Source organism: Peromyscus leucopus, chromosome 10, assembly GCF_004664715.2.
Source record: "Peromyscus leucopus breed LL Stock chromosome 10, UCI_PerLeu_2.1, whole genome shotgun sequence".
Taxonomy (NCBI): Eukaryota; Metazoa; Chordata; class Mammalia; order Rodentia; family Cricetidae; genus Peromyscus; species Peromyscus leucopus.
This window is the reverse complement of record NC_051071.1, coordinates 82256712-82277137: the sequence shown is the minus strand read 5'-3', so window position 1 is coordinate 82277137 and position 20426 is coordinate 82256712. Positions and strand designations below refer to the sequence as shown.

General features: G+C 42.8%; 1 protein-coding gene and 1 long non-coding RNA gene across 3 annotated transcripts in view; one reads left to right on the top strand and one right to left on the bottom strand.

Annotated features, from left to right (window-relative positions):
* Positions 1-1363: 1363 nt before the first annotated feature.
* Positions 1364-5269, bottom strand: LOC119088665. The gene is made up of 2 exons (XR_005092358.1): positions 5182-5269; positions 1364-3478 (listed from the first exon to the last, which is right to left on the bottom strand). It is a non-coding gene; the product is annotated as an uncharacterized LOC119088665 (long non-coding RNA).
* The window catches only part of Antxr2 (ANTXR cell adhesion molecule 2), a 131671-nt gene continuing 116147 nt past the window's right edge, over positions 4903-20426 (top strand). The window contains exons 1-3 of one of the 2 annotated variants that reach the window (XM_028873150.2): positions 4903-5744; positions 6424-6495; positions 8513-8584. In XM_028873150.2, coding sequence (XP_028728983.1) covers positions 5593-5744; positions 6424-6495; positions 8513-8584 — 296 coding nt within the window. In that variant the 5' untranslated portion in view covers positions 4903-5592. The remainder of the gene's footprint in view (positions 5745-6423; positions 6496-8512; positions 8585-20426) is intronic. The other variant, XM_037209189.1, reaches the window with a different exon arrangement.

Genomic DNA, 20426 nt, shown 5'->3' with positions numbered 1-20426 from the left:
ACACAAGATGATTTTCATGGAAGTGGATCCAGGGCCCTGGCTTGTTCTGATTTTCTGGATGCTGTATTTGTAGATGTGGTTGCAGCTGCACCATCTGGGTTCATGTTCAGTCCCCTCGCTCTCGGAAGCTGCCAGTAACAGCTCACAGCTGAGTTCCTCATAAGGGTGCCCAGCCAAAGGATGTTTCCTTGCTGGAGCTCATGCCCAGAGTTGAGGGGCAGTCCACATTTGGTGACGTTTCTATGAAGGAACACAAAAACCTGGCCCTCGCCTTCCTCCTCACTTTGAATCAACTATGGATGGTTATTTCAGCTCCTGAGTTACCTTTGAGGATGACTGAGGCTTCCCCTGCCATCATGTCCTACTTGGGACCATTCCTGCCTCCTCCTTCTCCTAGGTTCTGCTCTTGAGAGGATGCCCCAGTTCACCTCCTGCACGCAGTCTTAGTTTCACATCTCTTTCTAGGGACCTGGGTTTGAAGCATCTAGTTCCAAATGCAGATGTTGATAATCCTTTTCTAATATAGACTGAAATTCTTTGTTGTCATACACAGTTTATAGGTAAGTCCAACTCCCCAAACCACTCCCAGGAACTATTTCAGACATAGGGGAAATTTAGTTCTCCTAAGATCATGTCTGGTAAAAGCTGAAATAGGCTTTGTCACCTGTAGATATTGAAGATTTACTTCCCTCCTCTGAGTCACTTTAGGTACCATATAATGAATCACTTCCCATGTGATGTGTGTATGAATCACTTCTAGCACTAGACATCCAAGGGAGTCACGTCCAACTTTACAGATGCCAGGCAAAGAAGCCTATTCGTAAGTAACATAGATTTTGAATTTTTAGACCTAAAAGATGTTTTAAAATGTTAGCCTTTAGTGTTACTCATTTGCTTGTTAGCTTATTATTTATTGGTAAAAGGAAGATATGAATAAAATAATTTATGCAAATTTCTTGAAATCAGGGTATGTAGCATTTTAATTTATTTTTAAATGATGTGCATATAAGTGTGTTTGTGTGGGGGTATGTGCATGTGTACGTTGCTCACAGATGCCAGAAGAAGACATTAGATACCCTAGAGCTGAGTTACAGGAAGTTGTGAGCCTCGTGATATAGATACTGGGAACTGAAATATGGTTGTCTGCAAGTGGAGTATATGCTCTTAGCCACTGAGCCATATCTCTGGTTCTGCATTTTTGCTTACAATGTTGCAAGACACAAAGTAGGTATCCATAAACATCTGTTAACAAAGATTAGTACACAAATAATTATATAATATGGAACATGAGTCCATAGGCAAACTCTAGGCAGTAGAAAGGATCTATAATAGGTGTCCAATAAAAACCAATAAGCACCACATATAAACTCACATTATTTTATTTGTATTTAATTGAAGTTAAATGTTTTGGGGGTTATTTATGCTTTTCTATAATAAGGTGATATAGGCAAACATTGAGTTTGAAGTTGGGTTTGATACAAACAATGTTTCAAAGGAGGAGATGGATGGATTGTTAAGCACAGTACTTCAACATAAATTCAAATAATTAGATGATTAATATTTTAGTTTAAGTCATATGAATTCATCCTAATTAGTTCACTCTATACATACACACATACATACATACATACATATATACATACATATGTGTGTGTATATATGTGTATCTTCATCTCTTCCTTCTTCCTTCCCTTCCTCTCCCCGCACCGCAGTCCTTGAAATTCTGAGTTCCTTTTCCTGGTCTTAGGGAAAAAGAAAAGTTAGTTTGGGTAAGGATAGAAGAGGGAAGGGCTGCTGTCCTCTCAGCCCTACATGGCCTGGAGAGATTCCCAAGTGTGTTCTGGCTTTCATCCTCCTTCATTATTGCTTGTGAAAAGCATGGCCAGCAGCAGCATTTGCCAGGGACACTCCCAGGGAGGGACTGACCTAGTTTTAGCTCTAGCCCATGTCCTTGGACTCCTCATAGTTGGCAGGGAATCAGGACAGCTGGTTACCCCAATGAAGAAAGACCTGCCTACAAACATTTATTACATGCAGTGATTTGGTTGACTATTGATCTGTGCTGGGTGAGGTCGTTTCCTGGTTTGCTGTAGATCTTACATGAGCAAGCAAGTGAAATGCAAGACTTCTGGAACCACGCTGAGCTCATCACCTCCACAAACCAACCAAAGAACCATGAGTGACATGGTTTAGTATATCAGTTACTTCTATTGGCCTTGTAATCAGGGAAGTGTTGAGTACACAGTGTGTATTTTGCTATAATTTGTGTATAAGAGAAAATAGATCCTTAGACCAGTTTGTGAAATCCCTGAGATGAGCAAGCAAGGAGTCAAGAAGCTGGGGGCAAAGGAAGCCAATCAATAAGAGTTCAAGTTCTTCATGAAGGGCAGCATCCTGTACCCTATCTCTTCAAATTGCTCCCTAAAACCACTTTCACAGTTTTTGACAGACGTCATTCACCTCAGATATAATTAGGATATATCTAATCATATGACATGTATGGTATTAGTTGGTAAAAGTACTTAAAGGGTAATTCTCTTTTGATTTGAATTAAAATTGAAAATAGAGACCCAACTGCAAGTTTCCCAAAAGGCTTTTGCTATCAGAATTCTGTGCATTAGCTGAACAGTTCCTAGTACATCATAGGTACTCAATAAATATTCCTTAAAGTGACTGTCTCCTAACTTCAAGGAGCTGACTTGACATATCTGGCTATAAATCAAAACCATCATAAATAGAAGGTTAAATATAGGTGGTGACAAACAAAACATTCAAAAGAGCTGCCTGTAAATACCACAAGACGTTCATATTATAAAGCACTGACGTCGTGAAAATGTAAAGGAGGAGGTGGTACCTCACACCAGTCAGTCATCCTGTGGAAGTGGTGGAGAGGAGAGGGGAGAGAGAGAGGAGAAAGGGAGCAGAATCAGTAAGTAGAAATTTGCACACAAATTTCAGCTCCTGAAGGACTTGGGCAAGAGCAGAGAAACTCACCATAAATAAAGTCTATTGTTATTAATTAAATTGGTTCTTTAATCCATATACAAACATAAAATTGTACATATCAATGTACACATTGTACAATGCTCACAAGTTGCCCATAGTTATCTCCTCAACTATTTAGCATTTTCAATGTGAAATACTTGATAACTGGGGCACAATGAGAGTGGGACAAAATATTTTGAGGTGAAGTTTTCCATTACTGGTGATCACTGTCCCCTTGTTTTTTCTTGGCTGGGTCAGATGCAAAATAAAAGCCCAGTGCCGGGTGTGGGATAACCTCCTTTTAAGTCGTTGGTCAGAGATGCCCCAAAGACCCCCACATCACTCCTATTGCTATTGCTTTGGGTTGCCTACCAGAACTTGAAGTTAAGTTGCGAAAGACACCATACACTTTGGACTTCGAAGGAATCTCCAGGAACTGACCTGGAGTCTCCCTGAAGACTTGCTCTCACGGTCTTAGAAATCGTTTGGTGAGCTGCCAAGAGAGAAAAGCAATCAATAGTTCCGCCTACCAGTGAGGCCTACAAACCACAGCAGTGACTAGCGTGGCAAGATAGGCCCATGTCTATAATAATGGTACAAATGCTATGAGGTAACAACCATTTTCTGATTGGGTCGAAGTCCCACTCCGCAGAAAGGAACACATACGATACTGTAAGTCTGGCCAAGAACTCCTTTGGTGCTCACAGGCCACAAGAGTGAACCGACTCCTCAGAGGGGACTAAATGGACATGGAAGCAAACTGCGCATGTATTTAAATTCCTGTTATCTCTACTTGGAGAGCGGTACAACTCTTTGGCCTCCTCCTCCTCAGGGAAGTTTCTTAGAGCAGGGATGATGGTTAACGCAGAAATCCACAACCGGTCGAATCGAAGAGAATACATGTTAGTGGAGTGCTCGGCCATGAGTGGGGACTTAGAAATCACACCCCCTCTCAACGCTCAGGGGCAACCCAGAGAGGGTGGGGGTTTAGAGTGAGGGTCAGTGAAAAGATCAGAAAGGTCAGGGAGGTCAGGGAGGACCCGAGCAAAGCGTTGTCTTCTGGGCATGACGGGAAGGCTGTACTCATGATCCCAGGGCGGCTATGGCTGCCTGCACAAGACCAGCACAAGAGCAAGCTCGCCAATATTTTAGCAGTGAGTGGGAAAGGTCCACCCTGACACCCTGGAGCTATGCACAGTCAATGGCTTCTAGGGGGTTGGAGTTTTCTTTAAGAATGTAGTTCTTGGTAGGTCAAACCTACTCTTGTGGATGGCCCCACACCCAGGAGTATAAGGACAGTTCAAATTGGAGTCTATGGGTTACTGTTAAAAAAGGCGCGCGCGCGCGTGTGTGCGTGTGTGTGTGTGTGTGTGTGTGTGTGTGTGTGTGTGTGTGTGTGTTAAAGTTGAGGGACGCATGTAGGGAGGTGAGGGACGCATGTAGGGAGGTAAGGGTCCAGCTAAGAGGAGTTAGGGGGAGGTGTTGGGGGTGAATTGATCAAAAACACATCGCATGAAATCCTCAAAGAATTAATAAGAAATGAAAAAAAAAGTTTATAAAGGAAAGACAAGAAAAGAGGAAGTCCCCTTTCTTAAACACTAAGGCCTGCGTCACTACGTCGTCGGTGTGTGATGGATGAAAGGTGTGGATGGATGAGGCATAAGGCCATCCCTTCTCAGGAGACAGCTGGTCTTGAGTCTCTAAACCGTATGTGGAGGAGGGCTGTTCCAGCACAGCTGCGGAAACCGGCCCGGGCCAGGCTTGCAGGAGAGCGGGGTATGTTTAGTTTCTAGAGGACATTTGTTTCTCCGAACTCCCCTCTCTTTCTCTTCTGAAATCTGGCAGGCGTTAGTCATCCGCTGCTCAGAACGAACCCACAAGTGTGCTTGTGAGGCTCCGCGGGCTTCCTCCCGGCGCCCCGCCCTCGGGCTCGCACAGCCTCACGCGAGCACAGCCGCCCGCGCACCCTGACCCGGGGTGTCCCGCGTCCTGCCGCTCCCCTGGGTGCTCAGCATCCCCGGCTGCTGCAGAGGATCGCCCCGCGGTGCGGTGCCCGTGCCGGTGCCTGGTGCTGGGAAGAAAGTTGTAAAGTGCCGCGAGGAGTTGGGCGGTCCGAGGAGGGGAGGCGGAAGAGGAGGACTCGGCTGAGTTCCCGGGGCGACCGTGGGGTCCCCCGGCGCCTGTCCCGCCGCTCACCAAGGCAGCTGGACGTCAGCTCTCCAGTCCCTGGTAGGCGCTAGAGACTCGACCGGAGGCCAGGAGGAACTTATCCAGCGAGCTGTCGCCTCGGGCCTTATTGTCTGCAGCAACTCTCCGGAATCTGGAGGGGGAGGACTGCACCGCGCGCCTACTGGGATTTGTCCAGAGTTCCGGTGGCAGCTGTGACGGCCGCAGAGACTCCCTTTGTCCTCCCAGGACCTCCCTCCCTCTCGTTCTCGGTGGCAGCTGTCGGGTGGCGCTGAGCTTGGAGCGGGCTTCCCAGCCCCTCTCAGCCTCTGACCCCCGGGTGAGTCCCTGGTGACTCCGCCTCTTCACATCTCTGCTCTGCCGGAGCCCGGAGCCTAAGGGGCTGTGAGCCAGAGGGAACCACCGGGCCCCGGCCCCAGGATGGTGGCGGGTCGGTCCCGGGCGCGCAGCCCTGGGTGCTGGCTGTTGCCTGGCCTGTGGCTGCTGGCTGTGGGCGGTCCGGGGTCGTTGCTGCGCGCCCAGGAGCAGCCGTCTTGCAAAAAAGCCTTCGATCTGTACTTCGTCCTGGACAAGTGAGTGAAGGGGGTCAAGGTCTCCTGTGAGGGCAACACTGGGTCAGCTGGGACTGGAGTTGAGATGTGTTTGGGTTCTGGGGAAGGGCAGTGGGAACCCTCGCTAGGGTGCCCTGTTGCTGCTTCCTTTCAAAAAGCAAGCAAGCACTTTGGCTGGAGCGGGGTGGTGGGAACCAGGGTCTACTTGGCTCTCCAGAGGTAAGCATCCACTGCTTGATTTAGTCTTGGGGTCTCTTGGGATATGAGTGTGCGGCCACCTGCAGCATGTTTCACCCCAGGAACTTCTTTGGCTCCTTGGGTCCCTTTATCATCCACACCCCTTTAGGCTCTCTAAAGTTTGCCCGATTTCCCCCTGATCACAGCCCTTTCATGAGAGCCAGGAAAAAAGGCTTAATATACCCAATGTGGTTTGCATTTCCTGGGAAATGAGGGCTTGTGTTTTTATTTTGAAAAGCCTGGTCTCACACTAAACAATTCGCAAGCGAGCTGCCCCCAGAGGAGTGTGGTCTTCCTGGCTTCCTCAATGCAGTCCAGACGCTCAAGTTTCAGCTCCTAAGGTGAAGCCCTGTACTTCACTTTGGGGGGCCAGGACCCCGCCCCCAGCCTTATGGGACTGAAGAAATGTTTGCAGTTCAGTCCCCTGTTTTGTTTTTCTGATCAGTTTATCTTCATTTTTCAGGTCTGGGAGTGTGGCAAATAACTGGATTGAAATCTATAATTTTGTCCACCAGCTTACAGAACGATTTGTAAGGTACGTCTCCCACTTCACTCTTGACATTAGAGAGGAAACTAACCGCAAGGCCGGCTTTCCCCGTTCTGAAACCCTTTGTAGGGAAAACCTTTCCCGAAATGTCGAATTTTAAGTGTCTCAAGGTGGCCCTTGTCCACATGTTGTTCCGTGGAATCTTTCAGCTGTCCCTTGAAGGTTCATTTCATCTGGCTCCCAGAAACTTGGCCCAGGCAGTGGGGAAACATCTTCAAATGCAACTCTTAATGTCTTTTCCTTTTCCAATTTTCATCTGTTTTGAGTTTGAGTTATGCTTTCTCATAATTTATCACATTAAAAAAATAAATTTTATGCTAATAGTATCCATGCTATATTTTCAATTCCACACACTTAGCACTGTAAACGTCTACATTGAAAAGGAAAAAAAAAGTGTTGGAAAACTTTAAATGAACACGTGTTAATAACCCACTAGCAGAAAAAGCACGTGTGTGTGTGTGTGTGTGTGTGTGTGTGTGTTTAAAGAAACGAGTTGTGTTTACACAATGTGTGGGTGTGTGGCTGGTTTAAAATTTAACTGTTCTATATATGCAGGAGGCTTCACTAGCAGCAAACACTGTTTTCCTCGCCTATAAAAAGCATGGCTGCTAGGAAATCCAGCTTAGTCTCTTATTTAGAAGTAACTAGGAATTAGTGGCATCTCCTATTTAAAAATAACCCTTGGAAACCATGTTTTTGTGGCTCCCCCTCCTTGATTTTTTGGAAGGAAAAAAAATGTCAGGAACAAGTGCAAGTTTATCAGGATAATGGGAAGGACACGAATAGGAACCGTGTCATTAAATATTGCCTCCTTCAGTCTTGTTAGCCCAAATGTTTTCTGTAAAACAGGCTTGGATGATCAAAACATTTTGAAAGTCATGTTGCAAGTAACTTCAAACAATCTGTAGAGGCCTAGGCAATCCCTGCTTTCGGGTATTGGCAAGCAGTAAAGCTATTCCTATAAAAATGTATGCCTGTCCGTGTTCAATCACCAGTCTCCTGAGTCAGGAGCCAAAGAGAACACTCTGGCTCCTGGACAGGCTCTGAGGTAAAACAGTCTAGGAAAGAAAATAAACAAGACCCCCGTATCTGTAATCGTCAAAGTGGAATAGGCAGTTGTTTATAAATTTTCAACTCCGTCCTAGAACGTGCTGGGAGTGCCATACAGTGTTAGTCAGGAGCGGTGGATCTTTTCAGTGTAACGTCTGAAGAAAAGGAAGCTGCTTTATCGAATCTGGCTTGCAAGTTGGATGTCTATAGCATATACTGTTCTCTGGCTCAAGTGTAGTTAATCAGCTACTCATTTTATGTTGTAGGAAATGAATAAAAGGCAAGCACAATGCTCCAAGTATGACCTTCGGCGGGGCTTGTATCATAGTTTCATGTCTCAAGTTTCAGACCTGAGCTGTATTTGCATACACTTTTCTCGAAACAGGAATGATTGTGTGACATAAGTGCCTGAAGCCTAGAAGATAGATTGGAAAGTTGAATGTGCCAAATAAAACAGTGGTTTCTTAATGCTTTAAGTATTCTTGCTTTAGGGTGAGGTTTGTTTGAACTCTTATCGTGACTCTGGCCATTGAGTCAGACTGGCTCCTCTTCAGTCCTAAGTAGTTCCTATCTATTACCCGAAGGGTGTGGCCTACTGCAAAGAGATGACATAGAAGATCCAAGGAAGGAACATTTTTTTCTCAGAAAGAATTTTGCAGCCGCCTAGAATCGTTCCAGTTATTCTCTTTCTAGATGTAAACCCCAGTAGGTCATGGGGGAGCGTTTCTGAGAGCTGAGAAGCACCAGCTTCGTAAAAAGAAATGCAGTCCAGACAGCAAGGCTGAGCAGAGTCAGTGGATCTACTTAGAGAGTTCCATTTAAGGGAAGCGGGCTGGTGTGTGTGGGGGGACTGTTCAGTGAGAATCACTTTAAACGAGACTCCCTGGCTCTGCCTCTGTATTGTACCAATATTTCTTTTAAAAATGTTTTAACTGCCTCTTTCCTTATTTTGCAGCCCTGAAATGAGATTGTCCTTCATTGTGTTTTCTTCTCAAGCAACCATTATTTTGCCATTAACTGGAGACAGGTTAGTGCATTATCATTTCAATGTAGGCTTTTAGTAGGGATGAATCATAAAGGCATGATTGATATTGCCATGTGGTGATTCAGGCCTCTCAGTGGGATCAAGCAAATGCACAGACAATTCAGTGCTCTACAGTAATAGAAGGGAGAAGCAGTGGAGTAATATGGAATAGATCATCTGAAAATCAATATCATTTATATTGGTTGCAGCATAGAGCGCAAGTCCCTTCCTTAGTTGTGTATTCACTATTTCCCACCTTCCCCCTCTGTTACTGTGAGCAGCTGTACGTTTGTCTTAGGGAGATGCAGTGTGTGGGTCAAAGAGGAATTCAAAGGAGGAGGAGAGATGGATGTATTTGGGTAATTTATCAGGTTCAGCAGATATTCCACATTTCCAGTCCTTCTCTGAAGTTCAGTGATGCCGAATGTATTTAACTTTATAAACACACACACACACACACACACACACACACACACACACACACACACACACACACACACTGCTACCCCTCAGTGCTTTGGAAAGGAGTGGCTTCCCTGTCTAGTGTCGTAGTCTTTCTTTTGGCTGTTTCTATGCTGTTTGATCATATCGTGGCCTCTTTGGAAGTAGTCATTCACATATCTAGATTATGGCTGCTTTTCCAGGGTCTATTTTTGCTGCTAGACAATGAATTCTACAGTCAGAAATGGGATGTTATTCTTTAGTTTTGTTTCATTTCATCTAACATGAAGGCTCTAAGACCTTGTTTAGTGCATTCTTGTGAATTAATTCTTTGGTGAATTAATGAATGAGGGGCATCATTTTGGAGTCATGTCTTCCTGACTTATAAGGGAGATACTGTGCTTTGACTTGAAGGATGTGTAGATTTTTGAAAAATAATTGGATAACTTGTTTACAGTTCATTGACTTGGTCTGGAAAATTATATATATATATATATATATATATATATATATATATATATATATATATTATGATGTGTGTGTGTTTACATGTAACTCTTGTGTTACATTTTCCTCTTCCTGGAGAGGAAACTTCTCTCTAGGTTGTGAGTCCAGCCCAGGGCTTCAGTCTTCCCATTTGTACTTTGCCTCTGTAAGTTAATATGTAGATATGGTTCTTAGCAGTTACAGTTCCTTATAACTCATTGGTACAAAGATTCTAGTTTTATGAAAAGGAGATGTGTCTACTGACCAGTTTAATTTTCAAAGAGTCGGGTTTGGATCTGGCATGTCAAGGAAGAAGCACACAGTTTTAATATTTATGACATTCATATATATATATATATATATATATATATATATATATATATATATATACACTTAGCACAGTGCCAGGCATGCTGAAGACTCAGTAACTGACAGCTACACACATTGTGCCAGGGTTTCTGCTAGGCATTTTGCATATGGGTCCTCCATCACTCCGAAGATGAAATGTAGTCACCGGTCGCCCAACTTGATAATGTTTAGACATGTGTGGAGGGGATTTAAATCTTTTATCTAAGCTCAAGATATGTCCTTTGTCGAGGGGTTAAATCCAATGCAGGAGGGACTGGAATAGCTAGGAGAAGAGAATCTCAAGAGGCAACATTACGACACACTTCAGAGTCACTGCGCTGAGTCTACTTGACGTTGGATTCTGTCCTTCCAATTTACTGGTTGAGTGACCAAAGAGAAGTTGCTTAATACTAAGCTCCTTATGACTCAATTTTTCTCACCTACATGATGATGGTAATGTGAGGACAAAAGTAACTCCTACCTTATAAGATAGTTGCAAGAACTGAAGGCAAAGAATATGAGAAAGGATCCAGTCTGTTAGTACTCATGAGATAAGAGCTTTGGAGCTGGGGAGATATATGGCTCCATCAGTGAAGTGCATGTGTGCAAGCTTAAGGACCCAAGTTCAATCCCTAGATACTGTGTAAAAAATGCTGGCTATGGTGGTCACACTTCAGTACCAGTGGGTGCGGGGCAGGCCGAGGCGGGGGAGTCTCCGGGCTTGCTGGACAGAAGGCAAGCCTAGCCTGATCAGCAAGCTTCTGACCAACTAGAGATCCTGTCTCAAAACAAAAATGAAAAGAAAAACAGTGTGTAGCAGGAATCTTAAAAGTTCTTATTAATAAAATAATAACCCAAGCCAGGTATTGGGGTGAACACTGGAAGATCAGAGAGACAGAACAAGCCACAGCTATCTCACCTTGCCAATTCCTCAGCTGGTCCTGTTTCTTCAGGTTGGAAGCCTCTGAGTCCTCATCCAGAATGACTCTCAGCTGAACTGCTGCTCCAAAGCCTGAAAGCTTAACTGGTCAAATGCTTAACCAGGCCAAAATGCTTCTAGTTTCTGGTCCTCACGCCTTATATACCTTTCTGCTTTCTACCACCACTCTCTGGGATTAAAGGCTGGCTTTCTGGGATTAAAGGCGTGAGTCACCATGCCTGGCTGTTTCCAATGTGGCCTTGAACTCACAGAGATCCCAGATGGATTTCTGCCCCTGGAATGCTAGCATTAAAGGCGTGTGCTATCACTGCCTAACTAGTGGCTCTTCTGTTCTCTGACCCCAGATAAGTTTATTAAGATACACATATTTTGGGGAACACAATACCACCACAAAAGTGGCTTGCTTCTGACACGTGACATCCATGGTTGTCCCCTGGCTTCCACAACATGTGCACACACACAAAACGAGGCGGATCCGTTACTCAGTGTCAGTTTTTCTGTGTATAGAACACAGATTACAGTCGGCCATGTTTTCTTAGAGTTATTGCGAAGATCCAAATAAGACCATAGGCACAACGACATGTCACAGAACAATATCCAATAAAAGGGGCTACTTTCTTCTAAGTTGCCACTTTGCTAGTTCTAATAATTGAATTGATATCAACTTTCTATGGTTCTCTGTCTTTGGATATAGGATCACTCCACAATTTTAAATTTAGAGGAACAGTTTGCTTGTTGAGATGGAAGATCAGTGGGCAACTGTTTCCTAGTCCCATGTGGATCTTAGTATTAAAACCTAGAACCTGGAATCCTCACTGCTTACAAAGTTTCCCAAGGGTGCACATGATTTGAAAAGCAATAGTTAAGGAAAAGACAAGTACAGAGAGTTTCACAATTTTGGTTGTATGACTTATAGTTTTCAGTACTTTGGCAAATACAAGAAGTAGTTCTTTTATGTTTCTCGGAGGTTGCTAAACAGATGAAGCAAGATGGGAAGGCAGTGAGTACTGACACCATGGCAGTGTCTTCTGTTACGATTTTAGCATGATGTCCAGTGTCATGGAAAGTCCCAAAATCATGGCAGAGTTTCCAGTTATACATTTTATATACTCATTGCTTATTTTTTTTAAATTACATTTAATGCCTTAATCTGAAGCACACTTAATTTTCTCTTGTTCCTATGATGTTTGTTTTCCTTACACCTGCTTGGCCACTGATCCACTTACTTACCTTCCTGCCTGTCTGCTATATATGTGGGATTTGGAGTCCACAGAGACAGTGGTCTAATGTATGTGTGGGGGTGGGGGAAGAGAGGGAGAGAAGGAGTTGGGAGGAGAGAGAGAGAGAGAGAGAGAGAGAGAGAGAGAGAGAGAGAGAGGGGGAGAGAGAGAGAAGACATGATTGTATACGTAAATAACCAAGAATTATATTAGAGGGTCAGGGGAGGGGCAATATTCAGTATGTAAATATGCAGCCTCTCAGAATATGGAATCACAACGGAGTCTGAAGATATTACTAGTTACTATTTCACATAACTGATGTTATGTTACTATTTTATATAACTGGCTACACACTGGGAAGAGTGATTTTTATCCAATTCTGTTTATCATTATTTAATTCTGTGATAATGATTTAGATTAGAACATTTGCTGAACAATTATTATGTGCCAGGTAGTCCTTAATGTTCTTTCTTTGCATAGCCTCTGTTGACTCTAAGTTACAGGTGTTGTAACAACCTGTACTTTAAGACGGGCCATCTATCTGGTCTAAGAACACACAGTAGTAAATGCCAAGCAGTGTGTTATCCACATGGTTCTTTAATGTCTGGACACATTATGTCATCCTGTCTAAAACAGTCTAATGACCCAGAATAGAAATAGATGTCTCCCGGTGTTCTCTCAACCGCTTGCACACCCCTGCCCCCTCCAGTTGTCCCCTTGCATGCCATGGTCTTCTCATCCCATGAACAAGCCAAGTGTATTTGCACATTAGACCCTGTCCTCCTTCTCTGACTCAGGTCTTCTCTGAGGTCTTGTTCTTGTCTTCCTTTCCTGGGCTGGGGTTGTAACTTCATGGTAAAGCATTCATGAGTATGATCCTGGGTTTGAGCTTAGGTTCAGAAAACAGGGGAATAATGAATGAGCAAAACCTCACACCAACCAACCAACCAACCAACCAACCAACCAAAAGCTCGTCTCATGTATAACTTCAGAGAAGTTTGGTTTTGCCTCCAAGTCTAAGGTATCCTTCCCCTTCCCTGGTTCCTCCAAAAACACTGTTATTTTTAAGATATTTAATTAATTAATTAATTAATTAATTAATTAATTAATTTGTATCTCCCTAAGCCTAGAATATATGAAAGTATGGGGCCCTGGTTGGTCTCATTCACTCGTAGGCCGAACCCAACCCTAGAACAGAGCCTGCTACATGGTAGAAGCTCAACAAATCCTTGTTTAGTGACTGAATTCTTCTGATGCCAGAGCCTTAGTTAATGGCTTAGAGCCACTATAATAAAGTGCATTCTAGTTATGCCAGCATTATAAATTCTACCAATGTAATGTAAATACTGACTTGTATCTGCTACATTCCTCGTTCCTATTCTTACATGGCAGTTGTAAATATTCTCACCTTCCTTTTCAATATCTATATTTGCCTCAAGTTAGGAAAGTCTTGTGTATTCCAAGTGATCTTTAGATTTTGAGCACAAGATGACTTAGGAAAAATACTCCCTATGAGAACTTGTAGAGATGATAGAGGTCATTTAATTAAGTTTATACTATAGATGCATTTTAATTGTTTCAATGAGTTTCTTCTAATTGCTTAAAAACAGAATTAAATATTTACTTATGGGGAAGTTGTTCTTGACATACAGTTGGTAACTCATAAATTAGCACATCACTTTTGCAGAAAAGAATCGTCAGCATCTCTAAAAGTAAAAAGTATCAAATAAAAAATTCCACTTTTTGCATTGGCCCAGCAAAGACAGATATAGGTACAAAATTGGACACTAAATAATTATTTGTAATAATGAGAAACTATATCCAAACCATATGTTCATCAATTGATATTTTAAGTCACCATATATACATAGGATAAAATATTATGCAGTCATTACAATTAAGTAAATCAAAATACTGATATAAACTGTGTATAAGATTTAGTATATGAAAAATCAAGTTGCAGAATATAACATGAATTTTTTGTAAAAGAAAAATGAAACAGAATTCTTTAATGTATTGTATGTGTTCAAAAATACATCTTCCTGTGTAGCTATGGGCTTGGGCTCAAGAAGTTAAGTAACACCCAGTGTCACCCGGATACTCTGGAGCTCCTATGATAAACAATAAACTTTTAAAGGTACTGTTGTAGGCAGATTGAATGTAAGGAGAGTCATCATAGTTTCGATCTTCATGTATTCAACAGGAATATGTTTGTAGAAAAGTTTTTAAAAATGCTTGAATTAAAGGAACCTTACTTCTGCAGCCATGGGTTGCAGACTTGGAACCAGAATGGGATTGAGGGATTGAAAAGAATCATTGAGATGAAGAACACATTTGGTTGGAAGATCTGACCTTGGGTCAAACATAGGAGCTCCATAGTATCTGGGTGACACTGGGTGCTTTCTTAACTTCTTCAGCCCAAGCCCATAGCTACACAGGAAGATCTGACCATCCCCACGGTAAAGCAATGATGAAGTGACTAAGTGCTCTTCCTGAGAAAGTCTGGCTAAGGATTTAGCATACACTGGGCGCACTGAAATGTTTGTGACTCTTTGCTTTTTTCTCTTTGTTTCTATCCCCTGTCAATAATTATGTATCTTTCCTTTCCCTGCATGTTTTCATTTTTTTTTTATGCTTTAGTGGTTAGTGAGGAGGGCTAAGGTGAAACTGGAGTTGAAGGTTATTCCAGCTTCATCCCGTGCCAGGTTACTAACAGAAGGTCAAAGATTTCCAAGTGGTCCGGCTCACAGAGGCTCAGGCCAGCAGGCGGACTCACCCTGGCGTGACACCAAAGCATGAACACTCCAGTGTGCTGTGCTGACTCAGGCTGCCAGTGGTTCATTTGTATAATTTTCAAATGAATCTGTCAGAGTTTGGAAAAGTCATCCTCTTCTACATTACTCTGTTATTACAAACCAGAGATAAAGTGACCATACATGGCTTGGTTTTCTTTTTAAAAAAGACTCTATTAGGGAAATCAGTTTAGAAAAGTCTGCTTTGGCCACAGACTTGCCCTCTGGGCGCGTCTGGTCATGGCAGCTGCTAGGGTCTGATGATGGGTGTACTCACAGTTACTTTGCTTTGTAAACTTGTCTTAGAGAATTAGGTACGCTTTTACTCATGTTTGGGGGACAAACCTGAACACACAGAAGGGGTAAAATGCAGGGGCCACTTTCAGTAGTTCAATGGGTGTGGTGAGTGAGGAAAGAAAGCGATAATATGAAAAAATGCAGCAGGGATGAACTTCAAGGCTGGAGGACTAGAAAAATGCAGACTAAATTGGGGGACCCTCCCATTAAAGTCAGAGTGACAGGGGACTTGGTGAGCAGATATTTTCAGATCCAGGACAACTTCTTGGATTTATTGGTTTAGATTCTGTACCACAAACATAGGCCTTGGAATAATATTTTAAGTAAACAATAGGCAAGATTTTATATAAATTATAGTGAGAGCCTACCATTTTCTAAGATGATAGAAACACCCACATGTTCACGTTTTTTTTTAAAATCCATTCCGGGACTGGGGCTGGCTGACCACAGCATGCAGCAGACATGAGTATGAAATGCTGTCAGCTCCAGTTCCAGGCCCATGACTTAACAAGCCATGGAAGCTCCCCCTGTCATGGTCTTGGAAAAACATTGACTGTATAAAACTGTGATGACCCAGAGACTGCTGTGCTGGAGTGAAGCCCGGCCTTCCCATGAAGAGTAGAACCAGTAGAAAGCCCTTGGGAAGATGAACAGCAGTGACCGGAAGGGCAGCACATACTTTGTTGCTGAAGGCCACATGCACAGGTTGGCCTGGCTAGTCATTGCGGGAAGTTCCGTAGAATGTTGAAAACAAAAGGGTGCTTCGCAAACAACACTCACGCCTGGATGTTGCATAAGAGGCTTGTAGCAAGCTTGCTGACGACATCAGGCAGCTTCATCAGTCAGCTTCTCTCAGCTACCTGTGTTGACAAGAGAGAGGATGGAGCCATGTTGAAAAAGTAACTTTCCCCCTTTCAAGCTGTGTTTAGTCAAAGTGTATAGTTGAGATTGATAGTTTTAAAAATAGAACTCTCTTTCATCCACCAGTGTCTCTTGACAAAGTACTTGCCAAGTCTAAGGTCTTGGGTTAGTCATCAGACCTAGCATGCTGCCTGTAAAGTGTGGCATCTGAGTTCAAACCAGAGAGTGCAAAACAAAGACATTGTGTCAAGGTTTCTGAAAGATTTGAGATGAGGGTCTTATAGATGCTGTCCTCTAAACAACAGGACTTACAAGAATCTAAAAGGTGTGCTGCATATACTTTCAGGTAAATGGTGGCATCATAAGCATCCTGGGCTTATGTTTCACCCTATGTATAATCTAAAGTAGTTAGGATCCTCTTGTGAAAAATTTTTTTTTGCTTATGACCTTTGTCCAGCAGAGTGGATCATTATTCGATATATAGGGATCACAAATTTTCACCATGGATTGAAAGACAGAGTTTTCAAAGTGAACAAACCTTTGGACCCTTGGCTTCCCATGGGCATGAAGGAATTTAACATGTGAACTAATTCTTATGAACAAGGAAGAATGACTCAGAAAACAGAAACAGAACCAAACACTGGCAGGAACATCTAAGAACCAAAAATATATTTCTAAGTATTGGGACTGGGCCTCACTTAAGGAATGGGAAGGGGTGCTGATGATGTATCTGACGCTTCTTGCGTGTACATGAGTATGCACGAGTTCATGTGCTTAAGCACATGTATGGAGGACAGAGGACAACCGCAATGTCATCCCTCAAAGTGACCATTCGCCTTACTCTATAGAGACAAAGTTTCTCACGAGGACCTTGGGGTTCACTATTTAGGCTAGGCTGGCTGGTCCACCAGCCCCAGGGATCTACCTGTCTCTGCCTACTCATGGGCCAGCTTGTTAGGTGAGTCCTGGGAACTGGATTATGACCCTCATGCATTCATGGCCAGCACGGTATAGAACTGAGCTGTCTCTCAGCCCTGAAATCTGACCCTTTGATGTCATTTCCTTCTTTTAATTATTGACTGATTCACAAAAAAGCATACTAAGCAAGGCTTAGGCAACAGCAACACTTCACTTCCCACTTCCTCCCTCTAGCCCCTCCCAGCTATGTCCTCCATTCAAGTTGATAGTCTCTTTTTCTTTAATTATTTTTACATGTACTCAAGCACAAATATATATGTATATTTGTATATATATATGTATATATGTATACATATATATTTATGTATATATCCTACTGAATCCATTTTTGTTGTTTGTATGTATATAGTTTCAAGGCTGACCACTCTTAACTGACATCATCCTTGGGAGATGCTAATTTTCCATCTCCCACCAGTCATTAGTCGCCTGTAGTCCAGGGGTGGGACACCACAAAATTTCCTGCTTTCACATTAACATGTCCATTGATATTGCTACAGTTCCAGTCTTATTTATGCAGTTGTTTCTAGGAGAGACAGTTTCACATCAGACTTCTTAGTATTATGGCTCTTAGAATCTTTCCACAGCTTCTTCCTCAACATTCTCTGAGCCATGGATGCAGGGGAGCTATGATAGAGATGTATCCTTTGGGCTATGCTCTCCACAATCTGTTGGTCTTTGCATTGCGTCTATTTGTGGTTTTCTGTGATGCTCTCTGCTTTCTGTGAAGAGTAGCTTCTTTGACGAGGGGTGAGAGCCATACTTTCCTATGGGTGTAAAGGTAAGTTTTAGAATGTAGTTAGGTATTATGCTGGTCTAGCAAAGTGGTGGCAGTAGATTCTTTTCTAAGGTCTGTTTCCTTACTAGTTCCTGGAAGATGGCTAGATTTCCAATACCAGGCATGAGTTACCTCCTCTTGAGAGGGCCTAAGCCTAGTTAGACAGCTGTTGATTGCATTCAACATTTGAGGACCATTTTTTGCACTGTTATATCTTGCCATGCTGGTAATTGTGTGGTTCATAGGTATTGCAGCTGGGTAGGACTGTTAAATTGCTTCCCTTTTGAGGCAGCTTGCATAGTATTTTCTAGAAACATAAAAGATAGACTGCAGGAAAGAAGATTTCAGGTAATTCCCAGCTCCTGTGTCCCAAGTGTATGGGGTCTCCATCAACAGGTATCTACCTTTAACCCCTGAGGGGCAGCCAAGGGCTGCATCAGTAATCGGTATTGTTTTGGGAATCACAAAAGGAGGTTCCTGGTGTCTGCTACTGGGTTTCTGGGTTTCTGTTAGTCTATGGTTCTTGTGAGGAGTATTGTCAGCCCAAATGACAACTTCCTTTCAGACTTTCTCTCTATATATATTATATATAACATATATTATATATATGTTATATATAATTTCAGATGAATATAAGATAATATGATTCCTTGAGGTGAAACAACCTTGGTGTTATTTGTCCTTTGTCTTCCCTCTCCTTCTGTATTGACCTCCCATCGCCCACTTATTCTGTTTTCTGCTTCATATTATCTGTATCCTGCTATTCCTCTCCCAAACCATCCAGTTGTCTCTTTATAATTTCCTAGTTTGTGTATTTACTCCATGTTTTGTACTCACTTATGAAGATTTTGGACTAAGAACTGCAGATGAGAGAGAACACGAAGCATTTGTCTTTCTGAGTTTGACAGACACCTGTCTATACAGACCTCCAGGTCTCTATGGTTGGTACTAGGATTAAAGGCTCATGGTTGGTGCCCAACGTTTGTGGTACAAATTCATGAAAAAGCTGCTTGCCTGTAGCCTTGTGGGCCCCAGCTCCGGCCCAAGCTACACGTTGCCAGTTGCGGTGGCACATTGGTTGGATTTACTGAAGGAGGCAGAGGCAGGAGGATCCTGAGTTTGAGGCCGGCCTAGGAGGCTTGGGAGAAGTTTTGGCCCGGGCTGAACCACAAACAGTGGTGGGACCATAGAGGCAAAAGCTGCTGCTCCGAGTTGCTAGTTGCTTCTCATCATGTTGGTAACTGCAGTGATGCCACTAGCTGGAACAAAAGATTTACTGCTGCTTGTTCAGAGAAGAATTACCAGAACCATTGTGTTACAAGAAAGCATTGGCAAAGGTCAATTTGGAAAAGTTTGGCAAGACAAATGGTGGGGAGAAATTGCTGTGAAGATATTCTCTTCTAGGGAAGAACGTTCATGGTTCCAAGAGACAGACATTTATCAGACTGTGATTGCTCCAAACCACAAAAAAAAAAAAAAAAAAAAAAAAAAAAAAAATACACACCTGCAGGGAACCATGACCACACCTAACAGTGACTTTGGAATCTTCAAAAAGAAGATGGGACTCCACAAAGACGATTCTGTAAGGACTATGGTAAAGCCATTAAGCTTATTAACACCAAGGAAAGATTGGCTTTGGACTACAAACTACTCAGGACAATTTCGAGATGACTAGCTGAGGGAATCCAACCTGACAGACTACTCGAACAAGGACTTGTGACAAGCCCTGAAATTTCCTATTATGCAGAGACTGGACAAATGATACAGGACTTGACAATTAACCCAAAAATTTTCCTTTCAAGATTCCCTAAAGATATCTTCACCCCTAGAAAGCAAAAAGAAAAAGAGAATATAGATATGAGATAGATCATCTTTCTACTCTGAGAACTGGGCATGGTGGTGAACACTGTGATCTAATGTACCTGGAGGCTAAGGCAGGAGGATCATGAGTTTGATGTGAGGTTGAGATATGAGACCATGTCTCAAAACACAAGTGAAAGAAATAACCCTATCTGCAGTTGGTTGAATTTGCTGTTGTGGTACCTGTGAATTAGTCATAGTTCTTATCTGGTGCCTTCTCGCCAAAGCTTTGATGATATAACTGTTCTCTTTTTTCTTCTACTTCCTCTTTTGTCTCTACTTCCTCTTTTGCCTCTGTTTCCTCTTTTGATCCTTTGTCATGAGAGCTCTGCTTGGAATCAGGAAGAGAGTAACTAGATGAACAGAATTATGCTAACAGAGAAATGGCTGATACTGACGGGAGCTGTGACTGTACCGCTACGCACTTATTTATTACTCTCATAAAGGTTCCATGAAGCAAATGTTTTGTAGATGAGGAAACAAGGTTGCCTTTGAAATTAATTTATGTTCTTATCAGTTGTGGTCACCTTGATCCATGGCATTACAAAAACTCTAGCTACCGGTTAAGAAATTATCCTGTTTAGTCCAGATCCCTTCAGGAGAACTGACTGGTAGACTTGGTAGGGGGAGGAGCACTCCAAGAACATGGACAGTTTTAATTAGGTGAGGCAAGGGTTCTTAATCAAATGTGCTGAGACACCTTTCCCCTCCCATCCCCCTTCCCGTCATCCTCAGCAGAGACATATAAGTGGCACTGCTAGACCTCAGGGTTTATCATAGGAATCAGTGTCTAGTTTCTCCCTCTGTCCCATTTCCCTCCTTCCTCTCTCTCCTCTTTGTTTTTTCC